Genomic DNA, 20290 nt, shown 5'->3' with positions numbered 1-20290 from the left:
ATCATATGTGTAATGCAGACCAATTTATTTAAATATCATTTTTATGCTTTGGAAAATTTGCAAAGGGAAAATTAGTACAATTTTTTTTCTTTTACATATATATGATGGTATATATGTTTTGACAAAATTGAGGATAAAATTGATCATGATCATAAACTATTCACTTCATAATGAAAATATACAAAAATAAACTCTCAATAAATAGAAAAGCAATAATTGTTTAGATGAACACTGTACTACAACAACTTGGATTATAAAGTCACTTTTCAATGAAGTGATTCACACATCCACCAAACTGATTTTGTCGCAGATTCCCACCGTACCCTTATTTCTTAGCCTTATGAACAAGTTTTGCAACTATAAATGTATTCCTTTTCTCACTTCAAAAGCAGCATTCACTTGAGCCAGCTTCGTTGCAAAATGCAATAAACTAATACCATCTTCGGCTTTCATAAAGTAAAGACAAGGTATGTTATCTTTTAATATGTGTAATATTGTGTGTGACTTACTTCTTTATGATTTTTTTTTTTTTTGTGTAAGAGGAACTTATAAAATTAGTTCTCAAATTAATACTATCATAAATGTACTATTATAAATGTACAATGATAATTTTACAACTAAATTTTGACAAATTTCTCTTACAATACATCTTTTAAGTAGTTTTAGAATATAGAAAAACGAGAAAATAAAAAAAATGAGAAGTGACTTAAAAAATAGAGATAAATATAGTTTTGGTCCTTCAAGTTTCAGTGAATTTTGGAACTTGTCTTTCTTCGAAACTTTATACCAATTTAGTCCTTCATCTTTAGAAATGCGTGAATTTAATCCTTCTTACCAAATTTTGTTAAATTTATTTGACATTTTGAACACATTTTATAATATTTGAGTTAACATTGAAGCGAAAATGTGTCAAACGGTGTAAATAATTCAAATACTATCATGAAATGCCCTTGAAACGTCAGATAAACTTAACAAAATTTAGTTAAAAGGACTAAATTCATGCACTTTTAAAGATGAAGGACTAAATTGGTCAAAAATTTTGAAGAGAGACTAATTTAAAATTTAACTGAAACTTAAAAATGATACTATACCCAGTTAAAAGCAATTAACTGAATAATTAAACCAGAAAAATATTGAAACGATTATGAGACATTAAATTTAAGATTGCACAAGATAACAATTTTAGACAAAGTAACCTTAGGTACATGCAGTGCAGAACTGATCTAACATATGCAAGTACTTGTTAATTTGCACGAAGGTTTCTGAGAGGTATAAATATCAGTTACAATGGAGGATGAAAGCGAGTTGAAAGAAGAGAAAAAATGGTGGAAAATATGTATAGAAAACATGGGGAATTGGTTGGCAAACAAGAACAAAGACGAATGGTTGAAGGACATGAGGGGGAATCTGAGTTTAGCTGCTACAATAATCACAACCATGACCTTTCAAACTGCCATTAATCCACCAGGTGGTGTTAGACCAGCGACAGAGACAGGAAACGTGAAATGCCCAGAAAAGTTACAAGGTAATCCATGCCCTGGAGAAGCAGTTCTTGCTGTAGTTTTCCCAGATGTTTATATCAGATTCCTTCTATGGAACACTATATGCTTCGTTTCATCCTTAGCGGTGTGTCTCTTGCTTGTGAGTGGCTTCCCTCTGAATCACAGATTTTTCACGTGGCTTCTGTCAATAGGCACGTGCATCACCATGACCAGCCTCACTTTGACCTACATGGTTGGTGCAGAAATGGTCACACCTTATCCTGTCTGGTACACCACTAATACCATGTTTAATAAAGTCATTTACATTTGGTTTTCACTCCTAGGACTCGTCACTCTTGTTCTTTGTCTGCGACTATTTGTTTGGACTGTCACTAAATGCATTCACAAACGTAAACGGTGAACTTCTTCTGCACATGCATGTTATTATGCAATTTATCATTCAGTAGTTTGCGTTTGAATGTTTAAACTATGTATTGCTCTATAATATTCATCTCTTTGCTTAATCTTAAGATTTTGATGTTTTCTATCCACAACCGATTATAACTTTGGAGATTGAAGTTGAAAATGTTCGTCATCTCTTTTCTTGAGTTCCTTATTTCCATTTTCTTACCAAATAAATATCAAACTTTTATCTCATATATATTGTCTCCGTCATATATACATTTATCTGTGTTTATATATCCATAAATATTAATTAAATAATAATTTTAAACAAAACATAAAATCGACAATATTATCAAGTATTTCATATTCAAATGAAACAAATCATAATTGAATTAAAGTCAAATAATTTTTTTAAAAAAAGTAAAGGAATCAAGTGTTTGTTTTAGGAGTAAGTTATCGAGCTATATAGACTAAATAAAAAGTTAGTGTAAATTTGTTAGATTATTTAATAAACTAAAAATGTTTTAGTAATTTAGCACAATAATGAATATGACGGAGTAGAGTATTAAGATTGATATAAGAATAGGATGGAAAAATGTATACATATTCATTCCTATCTCATATATACTTAATTTAAAATACTCAATATATAGATTCTCCATTGAGATAAATTTGAATACTTACATAAAAAAGTTCATTTGTGATCCCTAATTATAATTGTAAAACATTGGATTATACTTTTCAAACATGTTACTTGAATTTATAAAACTTCAATTCATTCCCCAATTAATTTGATATAGAATTACTTATATTGTGTACGTACATCTTTTTTTTTAAGGCTTGTCTATCCTATGAAGAAAGTCATTTTTCACTTAAGTAATACACAATTAATAACTTTTGTTACTTATTTTCATATTTTTTTATTAAATCTATAACAATGAAATATTCATTTAGAAATCAAAACGAAAAGTACACAAATCGAAATCTATAAGTCTTGTATACAATGAAACTTAATGTATCATATTAATTAGAGTTAGGTATATGAGGTGGGCTGTTTCTTCCTGCATCACCCTTTTTTCTTTCTGCACCTCCATAAATTCAAAAACCCCAAATTCCTCATTATAGAATTATAAAAAATAAAAAATAAGTTATACGTACAGCTTTTTTTTAATTAATGAATTTCAGATTATATAATTCAAAAGGTATTTATAGATTTTGAAATATCTTTCCATCCTCATTTTCTTCGTGACTTGTGATTTGAAATTAGGGTTTTGTGTAGGTGGAGCTTAAGTTTCAACCTGAGGTGGCGTGGTCTTTTAGGCATATACCCAAATAAATCCACACTATAAATTGCCATCCCTCAAAATTTGAGGCATGTGTTAGTCCTTTCTTATTAGCAAAAGAATGTTTAAATATAATTGAATTATTAATTAATTCATAATTTCAAGTGTCTTTATAAATCCCAACCAAATTTAAGTAATTTTTTTTATATAAATAATACAAATTAAAGTTCACTCGTCAAGTGTAACTTAACATTAAAAAGTTTAGTTAAATAACAATTTAAATGGTATGAATTTCTCATAAAAACTTGATGGACTTTCCTTTATTTCTTGGTACAAATTGAATATCACAATAGAGACAAACATGTTAAACAATTCTATTCACAATACATAAAATCTCAAGCCAATTTGGATCTCAATCTCAACTTGACATATAAATTTAAAATTAATTAATTAACAACATAAAGTTAATGGTCTATTTTAACACCTATATGTTTACCTTCTGTTTCAATATGCAAGATATAAACTAATTTTTGTATTGATCCATATCCATAAAAGAAAAACTACTTATATAAATTGTCTCGTGATTTTCAATTTAATTTACCAATTTAACTTGTTAACTTTTAAGATCCTTATACAAAATAAAAACAGTAATTAAAAAAAATGATTTCACGGTAATATAACGCTCACAAAAACTTCAAAATATTTTACAATATGATTTCACATTAATTAATATACATTCAATAAAAAAAATCTTAAAAAATAACACCATTTTATATTTTACATTAATTTTTAAATAATTGATGTAAAAACTATAGTTTATTATATCTTTTAAAAATGAATATATATAACTAAAGTTTAAATGGAAAAAGTTACTATATTAAAATTAACCCATTATTTTATTATGACATTGATGTGGTATAAAAAAAACATTTTTACCAACAAATATTAATCCTTTATACTTTTTAAAAAAAAGCCTTTTAATGCTAAACTATGAGGTGAACTTTCATAACAATCTATAGAACTATTGTGACACGATATAAGAATGTTTGATAAGAGAACCGAAAACATGTAGTTATGTGACATCAAATCATGTTACTGTGGTCACTGTCTCTGAGAACGCCAACGTTGGTGCCAGATCACCTAATTACTTCCCAATCACATTCAACTTTGCCACATCTTCTTCGACAAATTTCCAACTCATAAGGATCCACTAAAAATACGCCACGTAATCACTCTCACCTGTCTTCTGTCACCGCTACATTTAACATTTTTATTTATTTCTCAAACGTTCTTAATTTTTAATTACTCTTTTCTTTACACCAAATCGTTTTTTTTTTAGAAGAGTCATTTCAAAAGAATAAAATGAACTAAGACCGAATAAGAAAATCATGAAATTCTAGAGATAAAAAATTAGTTAACACGAATTTAGAGTTTCACAAATTGTTTCCGAAAACTTTGTCAATTTATTTGAATATTGGAAAAGTTCTCGCTTACAATAAACTTTTTATTTAATATAGTAAAAAATAGTATATGTAATTAATACTTTTATTCTCTTATAATTTTATGTTTATATATTTCTTTTTTAACCAAGGGACATTTTAATCTAACGTTAAAAATGGTCGATACGAACTTTGTGGCTTAAATCATATAAAAATTATTAAAAGATACTTTCTTTCATATAATTTATTATTGCCACCAGAGTCAATTTTCTTGCCCCATAAAATTGATTCTTTTAACCATAGAATTGATTCTTTTACCTCATCCATATAATCAATTATCTTTCACCAGCCTCAATATTATGTATAGACCAAGTATAATGTAAAAGTATTATTATTATTATTATTATTATTATTATTATAAAACTTTCATAAATATAATCCTTTTATCTTAATTATATTCTTCAATTTCTCAATCTGTTGTAATTTATTATGACAATCTTATTACATGTTATTGTCTTATAATCCTATTTTATAATCTAGAAACAAGTATTTTGAATTATATTTGTTTTTAATAAAAGATAAAATTAAAAACATTATGTAACTTCTGACATTAAATACCTTCTATAAAACAAAAATTATATCCTCACCAAATCACTTGTTTTGTAAGCTTTTCATATTGTGTTTACAATCCTATAGAGATTATTGTCTTCCATCCATAAATTTAATTCAGACAAATGTAAAGGAAAGTGAACAAATAAAGTAATAAGTTAATTTCTTTTTGTTTTTATTTTAGGTTTCACTTTTTGAGTTAGAGTCCATTCTCTTGTAATAATACACAATACTTTATAAATTTCCGCTACATCTATAATAATAACCTCGAAGAGAAACCTTAATACTAAAAATTAGTAATGTTGAAAATAGTTTAAATAACATAGAGAGCTTCTAAAAAGACCTTTATGAAAATATATGAAGTATGTAAACACATATATAAATTAAAAAATAAAAGTCAAAATCCTTGCATATCACATCTGTAATCAATGTTTAACTAACAAAGAGAACAAGATCTAATAAAAGAGTGCAAGTTGCTTATTCTGGATTCTATTTCTGGTCCACCAAACTCTCCATACTCTGCATTCTTCCCTCATCTCAATCTCTTATATATCCTCACCCTTATCCATTCATCTAACACTATAATAATAACATTTTAATCAAATATATTATTTAAGGTAATCAAATAACTAATTAGTTATTATTTAAGGATTATTTTAGTGTAAAATAAATGAATATGTCGTAAAAATTAATATTTATGTACATCGATCAAAATCTTAATCGTGGATCTAACAAAAAATTCACTCACTTTTAATTTTTCCGAATCAAATAAACAAATTTGTTTTCATCATATTTCCATATTTACTCATCCGATCAGAGACATACAAGTAAAACTAGGTGGATCATACAACACCTGTCACTTATTCCATCATCTGACAAAGGCACGATCAATTATTTTACGGTCAACAAACGAGTCACATGGTAGTATTGTGGTACGCGTCACAGGAGAACAAAGCTCCAGCCACCCAACACTGGATAAGGATTGCCACGTCACTAACTTTCTCGGAGGACACTCCATCTGACAAAAACCAACAATAAAAACAAAAACACGTTAATGAACAAACACATGCCCTAATCCATGACCGACACGTGTCAATCCCTTTCCTCATACTCCACCTACAAATCCACCTCTCATTCCGGTTACCTTCTCTCTCTCCCCTTCCTTTTTTTCTCTCTCTCTCGCACTGTTTATTGATGCTTTATGACTTTATCTATATATGCCTCTCTGATGCCGACGGGTGCTCCCAATTTTCCGGCAAGCTTCAAACTTTCGGTCGCCGGCTCCGATTTGGATTGCTTTCCGGTATGAATCGTTTGCGACACCTCCTTTGTTGATTTAGAAATGCTAGATCTACTCATCGTGTCACACGTTCGATCTAAAACCTGGTTCCACAAGAGGAAAAAAAATCTCTCGCTTCGTTCCCACAAACACTAGTTATATTTCCATTCCAATTTCGCAAAACTTGATTGTAATTTTCGAATTGTACAGCTAGAATTTCTTTCTTTCTTTCTTTTTTAATTTTTTTAAATTTTATTTTTATATTTCCTCTGTTGTTCAATTTTCGTTGCCGGGTTTGCTAAGGTTGTACAGTTAGGGTTGGGGGTGGTTTTCAAGGAAAGAGCAGATTTAGAATCTGGGTTTTTGTTGGGATGGAGGAGGATATGGATATAAAAAAGGGTCTCTGATTGCGATATTGGCTGCAACTTCAAGGCTTTTGAGGTGTCGTGACCTCAACTGTGTCTGCATTTGTCAGTAATTTTCTGCAATATCAAGGAAGTGACAAAGTTGTGACTGTAACGTAAAAGTTTGGTAGTGAAAGGGGGGGAAATGAGCATGACAATGGCAGAGGAAGAATCTAGCGAGGAGGTTAATGTTCCGGGTGAGATTGATTGGCAAATGCTTGATAAATCCAAGTTCTTCTTCCTTGGTGCTGCTCTTTTCTCTGGGGTTTCTGCAACCCTTTACCCTGTAGTTGTGTTGAAGACTAGGCAGCAAGTGGCACAGTCCCAAGTATCATGCATCAACACTGCATTTTCATTGATTAAGGGTGAGGGTTTTAGAGCGTTGTACCGTGGGTTTGGGACTTCTTTGATGGGTACAATCCCTGCAAGGGCTCTTTACATGGCTGCATTAGAGGTTACCAAAAGCAATGTGGGAACGGCCACTGTTAGGTTTGGTCTCGGTGAACCAACTGCTTCTGCAGTTGCGAATGCAGCTGCTGGCTTGAGTGCAGCCATGGCAGCACAGCTTGTGTGGACCCCTGTTGATGTTGTGAGCCAGAGGTTGATGGTTCAAGGGTGTTGTGATTCTGGAAATCCTAAAGCTTCGGCATTTCGGTACATGAATGGGATTGATGCCTTCAGGAAGATATTGAGCAATGATGGGCTTAGGGGTTTGTATAGGGGTTTTGGGATCTCAATTTTGACCTATGCCCCTTCAAATGCAGTTTGGTGGGCTTCATATTCTGTTGCACAGAGAATGGTTTGGGGTGGAGTTGGATACTACTTGAGCAAGGGCAATGATAATGCAACTAACAGTGCTTTGAGGCCTGATACAAAAACCATGATGGCAGTTCAGGGAGTCAGTGCAGCAGTGGCTGGTGGCATGTCTGCTTTGATCACCATGCCACTGGACACCATCAAGACAAGACTGCAGGTCTTGGATGGCGACGAGAATGGCCGCCGTGGACCCACCATTATGCAGACAGTGAGGAGTCTGGTCAGGGAAGGTGGTTGGATGGCTTGTTACAGAGGTTTGGGTCCTAGGTGGGCATCAATGTCGATGTCTGCAACAACAATGATCACTACTTATGAGTTCCTCAAACGGCTCTCAGCGAAGAACCAAGAGGTTTTAACATAATGAAGAATAGGTTTATGACAGCAAAGAAAGAAAAAAAAGGATAAACTAAGAGAAGACGAGGTTCATCTTTGCCTGTTTTCTGTTCTTTTCTTTTTCCACTTTTCACTGTTGTTTCTTCCCTTTTAGTTCTCACCACAATGACTGCTTCATCAGTGTAAGTCATTGCAGGTTATTACATAAATAAAAAGTTACTTCTAACACATCTACTCTGTATTTCTCAGTCACCAACCATATGCAACAGGCCTCAATTTTACTTGAAGTTTCATTTCATTCTGGTGACTCAAATTGAATATCATGAACTCTCAAACGCAAGAATCATGTCATGTGGATTTCAACTTTATGCACCATGTGATCTACTCAAGACTTTTCAAACAAAAAAGAAAAAATTTGAGTTAAGAGTATAGCAGTCACATGAGCATGCATTCGGGAATCTTCTATGTATTTTTCAGCTCACATATTTAGTTATGAGAAAGTGGGAATAACTTTTAGGTATCTATTTTATTTGTATCTGTATAGGTTTGGTTTATAGTGGAGAACTTTAATAGAATGGTGGGACCTGCATTACCAACATGTTGAGTGGTGGACCTGACTCTGCACATTTCAAAAAATAAAATTCCCACTCCCTACTAAATAAAATCACTTATCAGTCCTATTGTATCTTTAGCACAAATCTTTGTATTCTGCAGAATCTTGAACAGGTTCATGTTATTGTTTAATAGAGGTTTAGCCCCACAAGTTTTCATTCAAAAAAAACAAGCATTTTTCTGATTGAGTCTCTAATTTGTATTATTTGTTTATAGGTTTTAGAATATAATAAAGTGGTAGATTCTTTAGGAGAAGAATCCATGCACCTCACAAGGAAAATAATTGAAATAACCGTCACATGGAAGAGCCACTTGTCCAAAATAGTGTTTTTAAATATCATTTTAAAAAGGGTTTATCTTTTTAAATCGATTGTCTGAACTTGTAGGAAAGAAAACATGGTCTTTAAGTTAAGTCCTGGAATAAACAAAATTAAACACATACCAATAATGTATAAATAGATGGATAGTGCACAAACATATAAAATGCATATTTCAATAAACAAGTGTAAATTGCTTAGCATTTTCCAGTAATAAAATGTTTCTTATTATGATACTCAAGGTGCATAATATAAATTATATTATCCTTTAAGCATTGTTCATATCGTATTGTCCCTATCATCCTTCAAGCAACTAATATGTTATATTTTTTAATGAGTCTGGATATAACTGACTTCTTTATTTCATGAAGTGACTGGCTTATTAAAATTGTTTAGATTTGGGTGTTTCTTAATATTGTTATAAGGACTAGTTTTAAATTTATATTATTAGCTTTTAAGACCCTAAAATAAATAATTAAAAGTTAAAATGGTTGTTATTGTAGTGGAACATCTAGGGGACAAGACAAGAATGTCTCCATAAAACTATTTTACAAAAAAGTATCATAAAATTTAATATGTATATAAAAATACATGTGGTTATGTAATTTCTAACATAAGAATGTTTAAATATATTTGTATCCCTGTAATTGACTTCAAAATTTTATTTGAATAGTTGTAATCCCTCAATTTTGTAAAATTGTAATGATTTTTTTTTTCTTTTGCACCCGACAAATTTTTAAAGAATATATTTAACCTTTCAAAAAAGCCAATGCATCAATTATTTTGTTTTTATAAATCCTATATATTTTCCCACTCAGAACAATTTTACTACCAAAAGAATAAACAGAACATGCAACAACTTTTCCCTAACCAAGGCTTCTATAATTCAAATCATTCATTCATGTCCTTTAATAATGAAGAACTAAATGACTTTTAATTTCGGGGTTTTCAATCTAAGGGTAGATGAACACAGAATAAAATTAGGGTTTGCTCCAAAAACAAGATACAAAAATGAAAAAAGTTTGTTGGATCCTTAGCCATTTATATACACATCCCCACACCTATCTCATTGATGTTAGAATTAATTGACGAATTAATTCTATTAGTGACTCATTTGAAATATTATGATGGGCCCAATTGTGATTTAATAAAATATAGAGACTTATTGGTTATTATTATGGGAAGTGATAATAAAATAAAATAAAGATAAAGATAAAATAAAAACCAACTTAATGGACGTTGGTATAAAAGGAATTGGGGTTCTGTCTCTGGCCATAAGGTTCTTTTCAGTGTAACCCATCAAGAACGTGTGAGAAGAGAAAGAAAAGCAAAGAGATAGATTGGAAAACTGTGGTTGAAGAGCACACAAGATTATAAATTTGAAGAACGCATATTCACAGGATCTCTCATGGATCAAGGTTAGTGCTCTATTATGATTTATCGTGTGACAATTATAAATCTTAAAGATCCTTAATTAAGTTTTACAATTGATACTAAGTATTAATTCAACGGATCATAATGAAATATATAACAAAATACATAATTAAATTATTAGTCATCTTTTAACTAGTAAATATAGGAATAAATTACTAATCTTTTTTAACAAATATAAAAATTACATTGAATTAAATAATATTGAAAAACCACAGGAACAAGTATACCAAATTAAGACAAAAAAAATAATATTAAATGTAACTATTAATTTGAAATTACTCTATCATAAAATCTTTTTAATTTTAAGTGTTAAAAAATAAATTTATATTTAATTCAATCTCAAAAATTAACTTATAAGAATATATATCAATTTTATATTATAAATCTATGTTATTTTTAATCGATATAACTTCGCCAGAGCCAAATCTATACCGTTTAAAAGCTCAGACTATAAAGTTTGTTTATCAATTTTAAAAAAAAAAAATAGAAGAGTGATAAGAAGTCAATAAATCTAACCAAACCAAGAACCTACAAAAACAGTAAAGTCTCATTCATCAAATAAATTATTCTTTATTTTTAAGTGCTAACTAAAAGGAAATAACTATTACAAAATTAGACAGAGACATGTTTGTCTTGTCATAGGAAAAAAATATGATACAAGTAATCAGAAGATAAGTCCATTACATAAAGTTTCACTGCAATAAAATAGTTGTATCTTTATGATAAATCACCATATTATTAATCGCCAGATATTGAATCATCGTATCATTAACTATTCCATATAAAAAATATTAATTTCATCTTGAAAAATATCTTAAGCATTTAATACATAATATAATAACTAGATTAATGCAAATTAAATTTAAATTTATCAAATATAATATAAAATTTTAGCTTTATAAATTAAGTTATGTAATTTAGAAAACTTTTTTGAAAATAGAAAATCGTATACGGACAACCAAAATAACTTTATTTAATTATAAATCATTATATATATATATATATATATATATATATATATATGTTTGTGTGTATTTTCTTCTCTCAACTTTGATATTTATATTGAATAAAATAAAACTTCTGTATTACTTATAAGTACGAATGAAAATATGAATCGATGAGAGTGGATGAATCAATCTATGCAGAACTTTTAGAATCATACTAAAATTTACTTATCTTAATAAGTTTGTTTAATATCATGATGAGCTTACTTGTCTTCAATCTACTAGTCAAGAGAAACCCAATAACATGACAGCACTAAATATTGGAGAGAACACCAATTTCTTAACTTTCAATCAACAATGGTTATTAAAATATGTGATCACAGCTGAAAGTAACCATTTGTATCCCTCTAAGGCACAAGGCTTTCCTTCCCCATGAAATACAAACCCATTTGAGAGCACTCTGCACATAATGAATTAAATAGTCAATAGTCACTGGAGTTTCTTATTTGCTTTCTCCATCAATGTGGATAAACAGTCTTTCCAATCTGAAACTTTGTTATCCCCATTGGCCACCTCAAATATGAACCCAGTTTGTGGGGTGCAATCCAAGGCTGCTACACAAACAAAGGCAGCATCTTCTTTGCTGATACTTCCACTAGCTGCACAACCCTGTTAAAATAAACATAAAATGGAACTCTTAAGCCTGCAAATGATACCATAAACATCCAGCACCTGCTTTTGTTTGGGAGATTTCAGTTATCCATAGCATAAGCACTTGAAAATATGTGAAGCTGGTTGATGATTAGAAGGGTTCTTTGAGCATTCATTAAAAGAAGAAATTAAGGCCTTTAGTCTGTACCTGATCAAAGGAAAAGCCTTGCTTCCCACCAGGTGTGTCTTGTAATGCACCAGTCCTGATTATGGTGTAAGGAATTCCAGAGGTTTTCAAAACTGATTCATCTTGCTCAGCTAGTTTCTTTGCATTGCTTTTCATCATAGATTGAAAGCCACTTTTACTGCTATAAGCTGACAACTGCAACTTTGTTAAAACAAAAGGAAGATTGTGTTTGTGGTGAAGAAAAATGTGATTGGGATGGAGGTGGAAGTACCTGAGATAAGAGGATTACATGTTGTACTCCTTGAAGGCTCCCAACGTTAGAAAGAAAACCCTCCTGAAAAGAATGAAATAGTTCAAGCTTTTATTCAGAAAACTTGTTTGAAGGCCAGGTTTCTCAACATTATTGCCAGAAAGCTGAGAATAGAGAGAAACAGACTCTATGGTTTAAATTTGAAAGATACATGACAAGGGAAGCTTCAATTCTTTCCACACAGAGAATATGGCCACTAAACTTTGTTTAAAAATCTATGAAATAAGAAAATCTGGTTTTATGGGGGGGGGTATTCTTTGTTCCATCTTCTAAACTTTAATTCATGGAACTTAAAAATGTCTATTAACAACTGGAATCTGTGTTAACCAAAGCTAGATTACTAGAGAGGCATGGCATGGTATTCACACATTTGGACATATGATTGTGCGAACTCCTCTGAGAGCTTTCTTCACGAACCGATTGTCACTAGTATCTCCTGCCAGGGACTTTGCAACATGCATCACAAGATCAATAATAAGAATCTGAAAAATAGTCAAAACTACCAACAAACAAACAATGTACCGTTTCCATCTGTTTAGTAGTTTTGCAAATTAACTTCACACACCTCAACATAACTTCCAAAGGCTTCAAGTGCAACCCTTTTATCCTTCACCAGTGCCTTTACTCGAGCTTTTTTAACAATCAATGACAGTATCACCATCTACATTAGTCAGAAAATAAGGCCAAGAGTCAGAATTCGTTTGATAATGCAAAGCAAATCAATCATGGTTATGAATACAAACCCATCAATTCATCATATCTATCTATAACAAGAATATAAAATCGGAATTTCAAGATTCTGATGCATCAACTTATAAGACTTTAGGCTAAGGCAAGCAGACCTGACCCATCTCACTATCTCCATCAGTTACCAGCACTGCATCCCTGACCTCATCTTCTGTTTTGAAACACTTTGTCAAAACAAAATCACCAACACTAGAAACAAATGATGATAAGATTCTCATACAAATACAAGCACTGTCATTTATGGATCACTGAGTATTTACTCACCCGGATAGTTATCCTCATCATCTTCTATGGCAGTAGCATCTTTTTCAAGGATGTCAGGTGCACCATACCACTTCCTTAATTTGGGACCCCCTGATAATCAAGCAGAATCAAAAGCAATGAGCTAAACAGGAAAAAGAAAATGTTGGAAACAAGGTTTGGAAAAACAGTCCCAAACCGTTATTACGGCCATAACATCAACAATTCTAGAGTTTTCTGGCTGCATCGCAACCGCAATTACGGGCATATCAGACACACTTTATTGCAATTTTCCTCAATACTAAATATTGTGACAAAATCACTTCATAACCATAATTTAAAACCTTGAAAACAAAGTTGATAATCAGAACAAAGTAACTATAGATGAGGTATCCGTAGAAAGTAACCACCTTCAATATAATCGAGAATTTGGTCCATAAAGCTGAGTTTCTTCTTAGCATGACAAACAACAAGCGGTGGAACAACAGAACCATTATCTCTGCTTGATGGGAAAGAGGACCCATATGGTGTTCCTGAACGTTGAGAAGAGAAAGGAACAGAATTTTGAAACGATAGAGTGGAAGATAGCGTAGCAGCATAGGCCAACACCATTGTTGGCAGTGTCACACTCCAACCGTCTCTTCCCGCTATAAAGGATAACGCATTTCTTACCAGTGATGCCATTTCATTGATAATTAATAATCCCTGAAAAGGAAATTCAATCACAGCCGTCAAAACATTTCAATTCTATGATATTAACCATTGGATCATGCCTACCCAACATCTCAAAATCCCAATGCGCCCCTTTTTCCATGTAGGGCTTGCCATAACCAAATTGCATGGACGAGGCTGCATTTTTCTTCAGAAAGCTCGAGACCCAGATGAGCAAAAAGACAAAGGCGAGTCCTAATTTGACTTCTTCTCCGACAACTAAGTGGGAAGTTTCATTTTTTTTTTCTGGATTCTGTTTTTGAAATGTAGAGTAAGTGATGGCCACTTTTACAATGGAGTAACAACGTTAAGCGTTTGCAGTTAAGGTTGTTACTGTAGAAATACTTTCATAAATAATCACAATTTTAGAAGAGGTAGCTCTTAACAGTGTGTGCAATCATACAATTCCAATTTTTGTATTTTCCGGTGTAAATTTTGTCATTATTATTATGTAATGAAAATTCTTCTTTGATAAAGAAACAAATGATGTAAAGTTTACATTCTTTGTATAGTAATGTAGTTAGAGAGCTTAAATAACAAAATTCTACTTGTGTTAATAACAAATGTCTTACGTAGAGATGGTAGTTATTTCCATAACTTATCGTTAAAACCTTCCTAAGTTAGGTATGTCGTCTCGTTTCTTCTATAAATACATAAACTAAAGCATGAACATTCCTTCCATATAGATAAACGGCAGAGAAAACTTCACTTCACCCATGATTTAGTGTTCTGAAAATAGAAAAACTTGTTGGTAATGGAACACTTCCATCAAAAATGGGCGATTCAACATTTTGAAGTGCCATTTTAAACTTCGCTAAAAACTCATCTTCATATTTATTAAACTTGAATCAATAAAATATCGTCACATTTCCAAATGTAGTTGCTGAAAAACCAAACAGCTCCTAAATGCTGCTTTCGTGAGCATTAATCCTATTAACCGTGGTCTTGCAAAATCTATTCAAGTACCCAGTGCATAATCAATTTAAAAGGTATCATATTAGAAGAACAAGGACTCGTGGTTTCAATTTCACCAGCCTCATAAGATGATACGGAGCATGCACACATTAGACCCAAAAGTCCTTCAGTTATGGGGGAGGATTAGCAAACTAGTAATCACATAACTAGACATCCATTTAAAATAAATTTGTGTTTTTCATTAACCTAGTCTTAGAGTGACATTAAGGAAAAGGCTTCACTTTCCCAAGTCAACAATGCATAAACTACAAATTGATCATATCCAAGGCGTCGACTGAATTGCAGTTGACACTAACAAAACCAAACACAGCAGAATCCTACAGACTAGAAAAGAAACCTACATCTGCCAAACACAAACTATCCATAAACTGCAACATCTAGGAAGAAAAGCAGAACAACATGATCAGCAAAGAGCCCAACAATGATTGTCAATGGTGGAACAACTTGGTTCATGTCCGTCAGGGGCGAGCTCTCTTGTTACTGCACGAGGGACACTTGTATTGTTTGATATGCTCTGCCCTAGCTGGGGTAATCTTCACACATTTACCATGGAACCATTTCTCACAGATGTCACAGCAAATCCAGAATTCATCAGTGCCATAATGCTCACCACACGCCCCACACAAGGTCTCTCCATGTTCATCATCATCTTGTTCCTCCAGTTCTTCATCCTCTTCTTTTGGTTGCGATGGCTTTGACTGTCTACTCTGAGATTCTGGAGCTCGTTGCTGCACAAAATAACAATTAGATGAGAAAGCAAACAAGCTGAGGACTAAAACAGAACCACAATACGATGACACCATGCAAAATATGAGCCAGATATTTCTATACCTTCACACATTTTCATACACATACAGAACTACAGCAACAATGCATCCCAATTAAACAACCGCTCCAACAGACAATGGAAACATCAATGTGGTACCACTACAACATCCAGAAGTTCAAGCAAAGAAATTCCCAAAATCAGATTAGAATTCAGAAATATACAAAACCATGATAGGATATTCGGATATTTTATCCCCCTTTTCATCTAACCCCTTTCCTACAGGAAAGAGGTTCGTAGATCATTTATACATGTAAGGAACACGAAATATTGGAAGTTAATAAATAGATATATACTAATTCGTCTGCCATAACTCTTTAAGATCAAATTTCAGGTTAGAAGTGCAATGCTTACAGATCAAAACTAAAACACAAGGTCAAGTTCAGATGTATATCCATTTCACCGACACTTCAATCTTTTAGACACAGCTTAATCTCAAGGGATATAAGTTATATCAAGGTCATAAAGTTTCAACCATTTTCCTCACTCTAACTACGCTAGTGTTATCTTTAATCTCTATTCATATGAAATTTTATCTCAGCAAGCACTCATACCAATCTGTTTTTTCTACATTATTTTTTAAGGGCATACCAGAGAATGCCACTATCCATAACTACCCATATTTTCTGTTAAGGACTCTGGGGATAGTATACGATGATACCAAATCCCTACTTACAACACAATGATATCCATAAAATGTGAAACTATATTTATCTTCAGAATAAATACATACATACATACATCACCATTTTCATAAGATTTACACAATATTTCTAATGTTTTAATGTATAGAATGCAAACTAAACTTTTATAAATTAACTCAACAAACAATGCACTTAAATTTAATGAGGCCATAATCTAGAAACAGACAACACCAACTGACGATCAACCTGAGTTCATCACTGGTACCCAAAAAAAAGGTATAAAAGAAAAAAAATAAAATTATAGGCCATGCAGGGGTGCAAGAAGATATTATTACTGCCTTAGAGCTGGACTTAGACTTGCTGCCACTGTGGTTTGAAACAGAAGACTTTTCCTTAACTTGCTTCTTTGCTGCACCAGTAACAACTTCAAATATTGTTGGCAATTCGTTGATCATGTTGAAAAGTCGTTTCCTGCATTACATATGCAAATCATGAGTATATGGATGGATGAGACATGAAAAGAAAGAACTAAACCAACGAGAAAGACAAATCAGACAAGCACAATCCTAAATGCTCAGTAATTTTGCACGCCAACTTAATTTAACTTCAGATAAGATTTAAGGTTGGAGTATGAAATACCTGTCAGCTTTATCAAACCCGAATCTGGCTCCAAAATAGAATGCAATAGCAAGTAACCATGCATCACTATGGACAGCAACTAAAGATAGCCAGTCTTTTTCTTGCATGCCATCCCTAGCAAAGTTGATGCCCAGCACAGGCTCAGGAAGCTCAGGTGGTACTTCTTCAGCAGGTAAATTTACTTCCCACTGTTCACTGGGAAAGCCATACAAGCACAGATTCTCCTTCTCTAAAAGAATGAAGGCAAATGATTTATAAAGCATGAGCACCAAATGGAATAAATAAAAAGCAAAGCTTATAATCCCTAATAAACTTCTTAAACCTTTCTCTATGGTATTTTGTTTGCAGCTAGAAGAGCCGCAAAAGTAATAGTTCTGTTTGGAAAGAAAAAATAACAAAAATTACAATCAAGAGACCGAGAAGCACCAGGCACTTGATTAAATTTATAACATAAATGAGCACAAAAAGAATATAGGAGAATGACATTGACAGTGATATGAGTACGACAAGTTGACAATGTAAAGGAATTTCCCTCAAGTTCGGTCAATAACCAGATTTGATAATCACATTTTTATATTGAAATAACCACTCACGAAATTAAAGGGAAAACATGAATCATGCCAAACCCTATATATAGTCATTTTAGTATCGCTTTTGTATAATATTGCGGAACATTACAACAAGCTTGAAAACTATTCACAATTACAGTGAATCAAGAAGGCAACAAGTACTGAAATGCAAGTTATGACCACTTTGATTATTACATGGTATACAATCCCCCAAATCATTATTTGAAACTACTTAATCATATGACAAAGAACAGTTAATTTGTAATTGAAAAACATAACTAAGCCATAATTCAGTAAGAAAACACAGAGGAATTAATTTAAAAAAGAAAGGAAAAGTGTTAATTAATCAAGAGAACAGGTAGATTGGATGAGTTTTAAAATTATACCCTGACATGAAAGCAACAGCACTACGTATATCAGTTAGTCCAACACTCAAAGCAAAAAAACCTTCAAACATCATAGTAAATCAAAAGAATGATTATTTATTTGTTAATCTTTACAGAAGCCCAAATTGAATCCATCCATACGACAAGTTAAAAGCTAAATGACCATTCAAAAACACAAATGGTGTTGCACACAACACTAATCGAAAGGAGAGTACAACTAACCAGGATCACATTGGTTGTAGAAATCTTCAACATCTGCAACAGCATTACCCAGAAGAAAAAGTCCATTAGTAAGAAAAAGCTTCCAAAAATATTCATAGAGATAAAATTGTAAAAGATAAACAAATACAAAAGGCTGAGCATCACATTCAAGTGTTGAAAATGACTATAGATATTAAGTGCCTGTTTGATTTTCTCACCACCTTTTTGTTTTAAAAACTTACTTTTACAATACTAAACAATATATTTCTCGTCCAAAATCAGTTAGGAAAATTGTTTCCATAACCAGTATCTTAAAAACCAAAAACAGTTGGAAAATGTGTTCAGGACAAAACTTTTAGAAAACAGAAATGTGCTCAAAGGGGAAAAAAAAGAAGCACTCAAATGTATTTAGTAGACAAACAAATTTTATTTCATGAAATAAACGAAACAGTTTTTGAAAACAGTAAACAAACAAAGAATAATAATCAGGAAATAAAAGAAACTGACAAGAAGAAACGTATCATATGCGTGTTTGGACTGCTGTCTCGTAGGCACCAAGTGTCCTTTCACAATTTTCAAAGCTAAAAATGGAGAAGTAACAATATTGGTGGATCAGGAAAATTGAGGGTTACCCAACGTTTCCACAAATGCACCGAAGTAGCATTTTCAAGTTAAAATATAAACAAAACACCACATTAAGTGCTAAACCATACCGGAGTTCAGCACACTGAAAGAGAATAACAAGAAGAAAAGGAAGAAACACGTGCAAATTCCTTAGAAAGCACAAATCAAACAACACTCAAAAACCACACACGCCTGCTATGGAAGCTCCAAAGCCTCTTCCTCAAACCACAATACAATGCCAATAAGGAAGCCGTGAATTGACACAAAAATCAAATCAAATGAAAAGTGACAACGGAAAACCATCAATAGAAAGTTTGAAAGATAAACCCATTCACACGCAAACCGAAAAAAAAAACAGACAAAAATGAAAATTTACACATAGCAAACAAAACATAAATTATCACCAGAAATTAAAATTTTAAAAAAATGCCAAACACTCCAAATATTAAAACCAAAATTCTCACGAGCACCTGTCAAGCGTCAACGGCAATAACACCGACGCCAAACACAAAGCTAAACCCACACGACAATTTTCACCAACCCATTAAGTAAAACCAAAAGGCAAAACGAAAAAACACGAAATTTGTATTCAAAGCACATTACTTGACTAAAAACCGGCGTCAAAGACAGAAATTGAAAACCATCTTAGATAAAGAAAAGTGAAAACTTTACCAGTGGTAAGGGCTTTGATGAGAGCAGCTCTTCGGCCCTTGAAATCCCTAAAAACCTCTTCGACTGTGCGTGGATTATACGTACGCGAGTCCATTTTCCCTTCCGGTGGTGGTCCTCCTCCTCTGAAACCTAAATCAGAAGAATGAAAGCAAAAGAGAGTGCGAAACGAAGTTGTTTAGGAGAAAACGAGATTTGGAAGTTGCAGAGCTGAGAGCTAAAGTGTAGAGAGTGCTCCCTCTCTCTGCCTCTCTGCAACAAAAATTTTGCAAAGTGCAGTCACTGCATAAACACAACAACTAAAGAAAACTCTTCTTTTTATTTCTTCTTTTATTTTAATGTTTTACTCATATATTTTTTTCTTTGCGCCGGCGTTCTTAAAAACACTTCTGAATTCAAATTTATCTTCTTCTATTTTCCTCATTTTTCAAAATTATTTATATATGCGGTTTTTAAAATACATTTTGCTGTTGTGTAGTAATTTTTAATTTTCTTTCATTTGTTTAGTTTTAGCTCTAAATATTTTTAAATTGATTATTTTCATGTCTGTGTTTT

At 32.2% G+C, this 20290-nt stretch overlaps 4 protein-coding genes across 8 annotated transcripts; 2 read left to right on the top strand and 2 right to left on the bottom strand.

Annotated features, from left to right (window-relative positions):
- Positions 1-283: 283 nt before the first annotated feature.
- LOC114166647 lies at positions 284-3268 on the top strand. 2 transcript variants are annotated; one of them, XM_028051404.1, is made up of 3 exons: positions 284-467; positions 1259-1769; positions 3166-3268. In XM_028051404.1, the coding sequence occupies exons 2-3, from the start codon at positions 1288-1290 to the stop codon at positions 3233-3235; spliced, it is 552 nt and encodes a 183-aa protein (XP_027907205.1). In that variant the 5' UTR covers positions 284-467; positions 1259-1287; the 3' UTR covers positions 3236-3268. The 2 variants fall into 2 exon arrangements, with proteins under 2 accessions (XP_027907205.1, XP_027907204.1); XM_028051403.1 differs by lacking the exon at positions 3166-3268 and having other exon boundaries at positions 1259-2072.
- A 3088-nt stretch (positions 3269-6356) lies between these two features.
- Positions 6357-8336, top strand: LOC114166999 (solute carrier family 25 member 44-like). Its single transcript, XM_028051887.1, has one exon. It carries the CDS (start codon positions 7046-7048, stop codon positions 8075-8077), a length of 1032 nt encoding a protein of 343 aa, XP_027907688.1. The 5' UTR covers positions 6357-7045; the 3' UTR covers positions 8078-8336.
- Positions 8337-11663: 3327 nt separating this feature from the next.
- LOC114165986 lies at positions 11664-14615 on the bottom strand. Of its 3 annotated transcripts, none has more exons than XM_028050633.1 (9): positions 14269-14613; positions 13902-14196; positions 13516-13605; positions 13347-13399; positions 13070-13165; positions 12873-12950; positions 12466-12528; positions 12216-12389; positions 11664-12025 (listed from the first exon to the last, which is right to left on the bottom strand). In XM_028050633.1, the coding sequence occupies exons 1-9, from the start codon at positions 14344-14346 to the stop codon at positions 11846-11848; spliced, it is 1107 nt and encodes a 368-aa protein (XP_027906434.1). In that variant the 5' UTR covers positions 14347-14613; the 3' UTR covers positions 11664-11845. The 3 variants fall into 3 exon arrangements, with proteins under 3 accessions (XP_027906434.1, XP_027906433.1, XP_027906435.1); XM_028050632.1 differs by having other exon boundaries at positions 13347-13402; positions 14269-14608; XM_028050634.1 differs by lacking the exon at positions 12873-12950 and having other exon boundaries at positions 13347-13402; positions 14269-14615.
- Positions 14616-15312: 697 nt separating this feature from the next.
- Positions 15313-20070, bottom strand: LOC114166608 (PHD finger protein ALFIN-LIKE 4-like). 2 transcript variants are annotated; one of them, XM_028051358.1, is made up of 5 exons: positions 19739-20070; positions 18464-18496; positions 17287-17515; positions 16983-17118; positions 15313-15905 (listed from the first exon to the last, which is right to left on the bottom strand). In XM_028051358.1, exons 1-5 carry the CDS (start codon positions 19830-19832, stop codon positions 15636-15638), a joined length of 762 nt encoding a protein of 253 aa, XP_027907159.1. In that variant the 5' UTR covers positions 19833-20070; the 3' UTR covers positions 15313-15635. The 2 variants fall into 2 exon arrangements, with proteins under 2 accessions (XP_027907159.1, XP_027907160.1); XM_028051359.1 differs by having other exon boundaries at positions 16986-17118.
- Positions 20071-20290: the final 220 nt, after the last annotated feature.

Source organism: Vigna unguiculata, chromosome 10, assembly GCF_004118075.2.
Source record: "Vigna unguiculata cultivar IT97K-499-35 chromosome 10, ASM411807v1, whole genome shotgun sequence".
In the NCBI taxonomy this organism is placed as follows: domain Eukaryota; kingdom Viridiplantae; phylum Streptophyta; class Magnoliopsida; order Fabales; family Fabaceae; genus Vigna; species Vigna unguiculata.
This window is presented reverse-complemented; position numbering and strand designations above follow the sequence as displayed.

Bases quoted from the DNA above. Each gene is read 5' to 3' on its own strand.
- LOC114166647 (XM_028051403.1), top strand. From the start codon at position 1,288: ATGGAGGATGAAAGCGAGTTGAAAGAAGAGAAAAAATGGTGGAAAATA.
- LOC114166999 (XM_028051887.1), top strand. From the start codon at position 7,046: ATGAGCATGACAATGGCAGAGGAAGAATCTAGCGAGGAGGTTAATGTT.
- LOC114165986 (XM_028050632.1), bottom strand. From the start codon at position 14,346: ATGCAGCCTCGTCCATGCAATTTGGTTATGGCAAGCCCTACATGGAAA. The intron at 13,166-13,346 runs GTCTGCTTGCCT...TGACTAATGTAG, and splicing joins GAGATAGTGAGATGGGTCAG to ATGGTGATACTGTCATTGAT. The intron at 12,529-12,872 runs GTGTGAATACCA...CATTCTTTTCAG, and splicing joins GCACAATCATATGTCCAAAT to GAGGGTTTTCTTTCTAACGT.
- LOC114166608 (XM_028051358.1), bottom strand. From the start codon at position 19,832: ATGGACTCGCGTACGTATAATCCACGCACAGTCGAAGAGGTTTTTAGG. The intron at 17,119-17,286 runs GTATTTCATACT...TATGTAATGCAG, and splicing joins GGGTTTGATAAAGCTGACAG to GAAACGACTTTTCAACATGA. The intron at 15,906-16,982 runs GTAATAATATCT...TATTTTGTGCAG, and splicing joins CTAAGTCCAGCTCTAAGGCA to CAACGAGCTCCAGAATCTCA.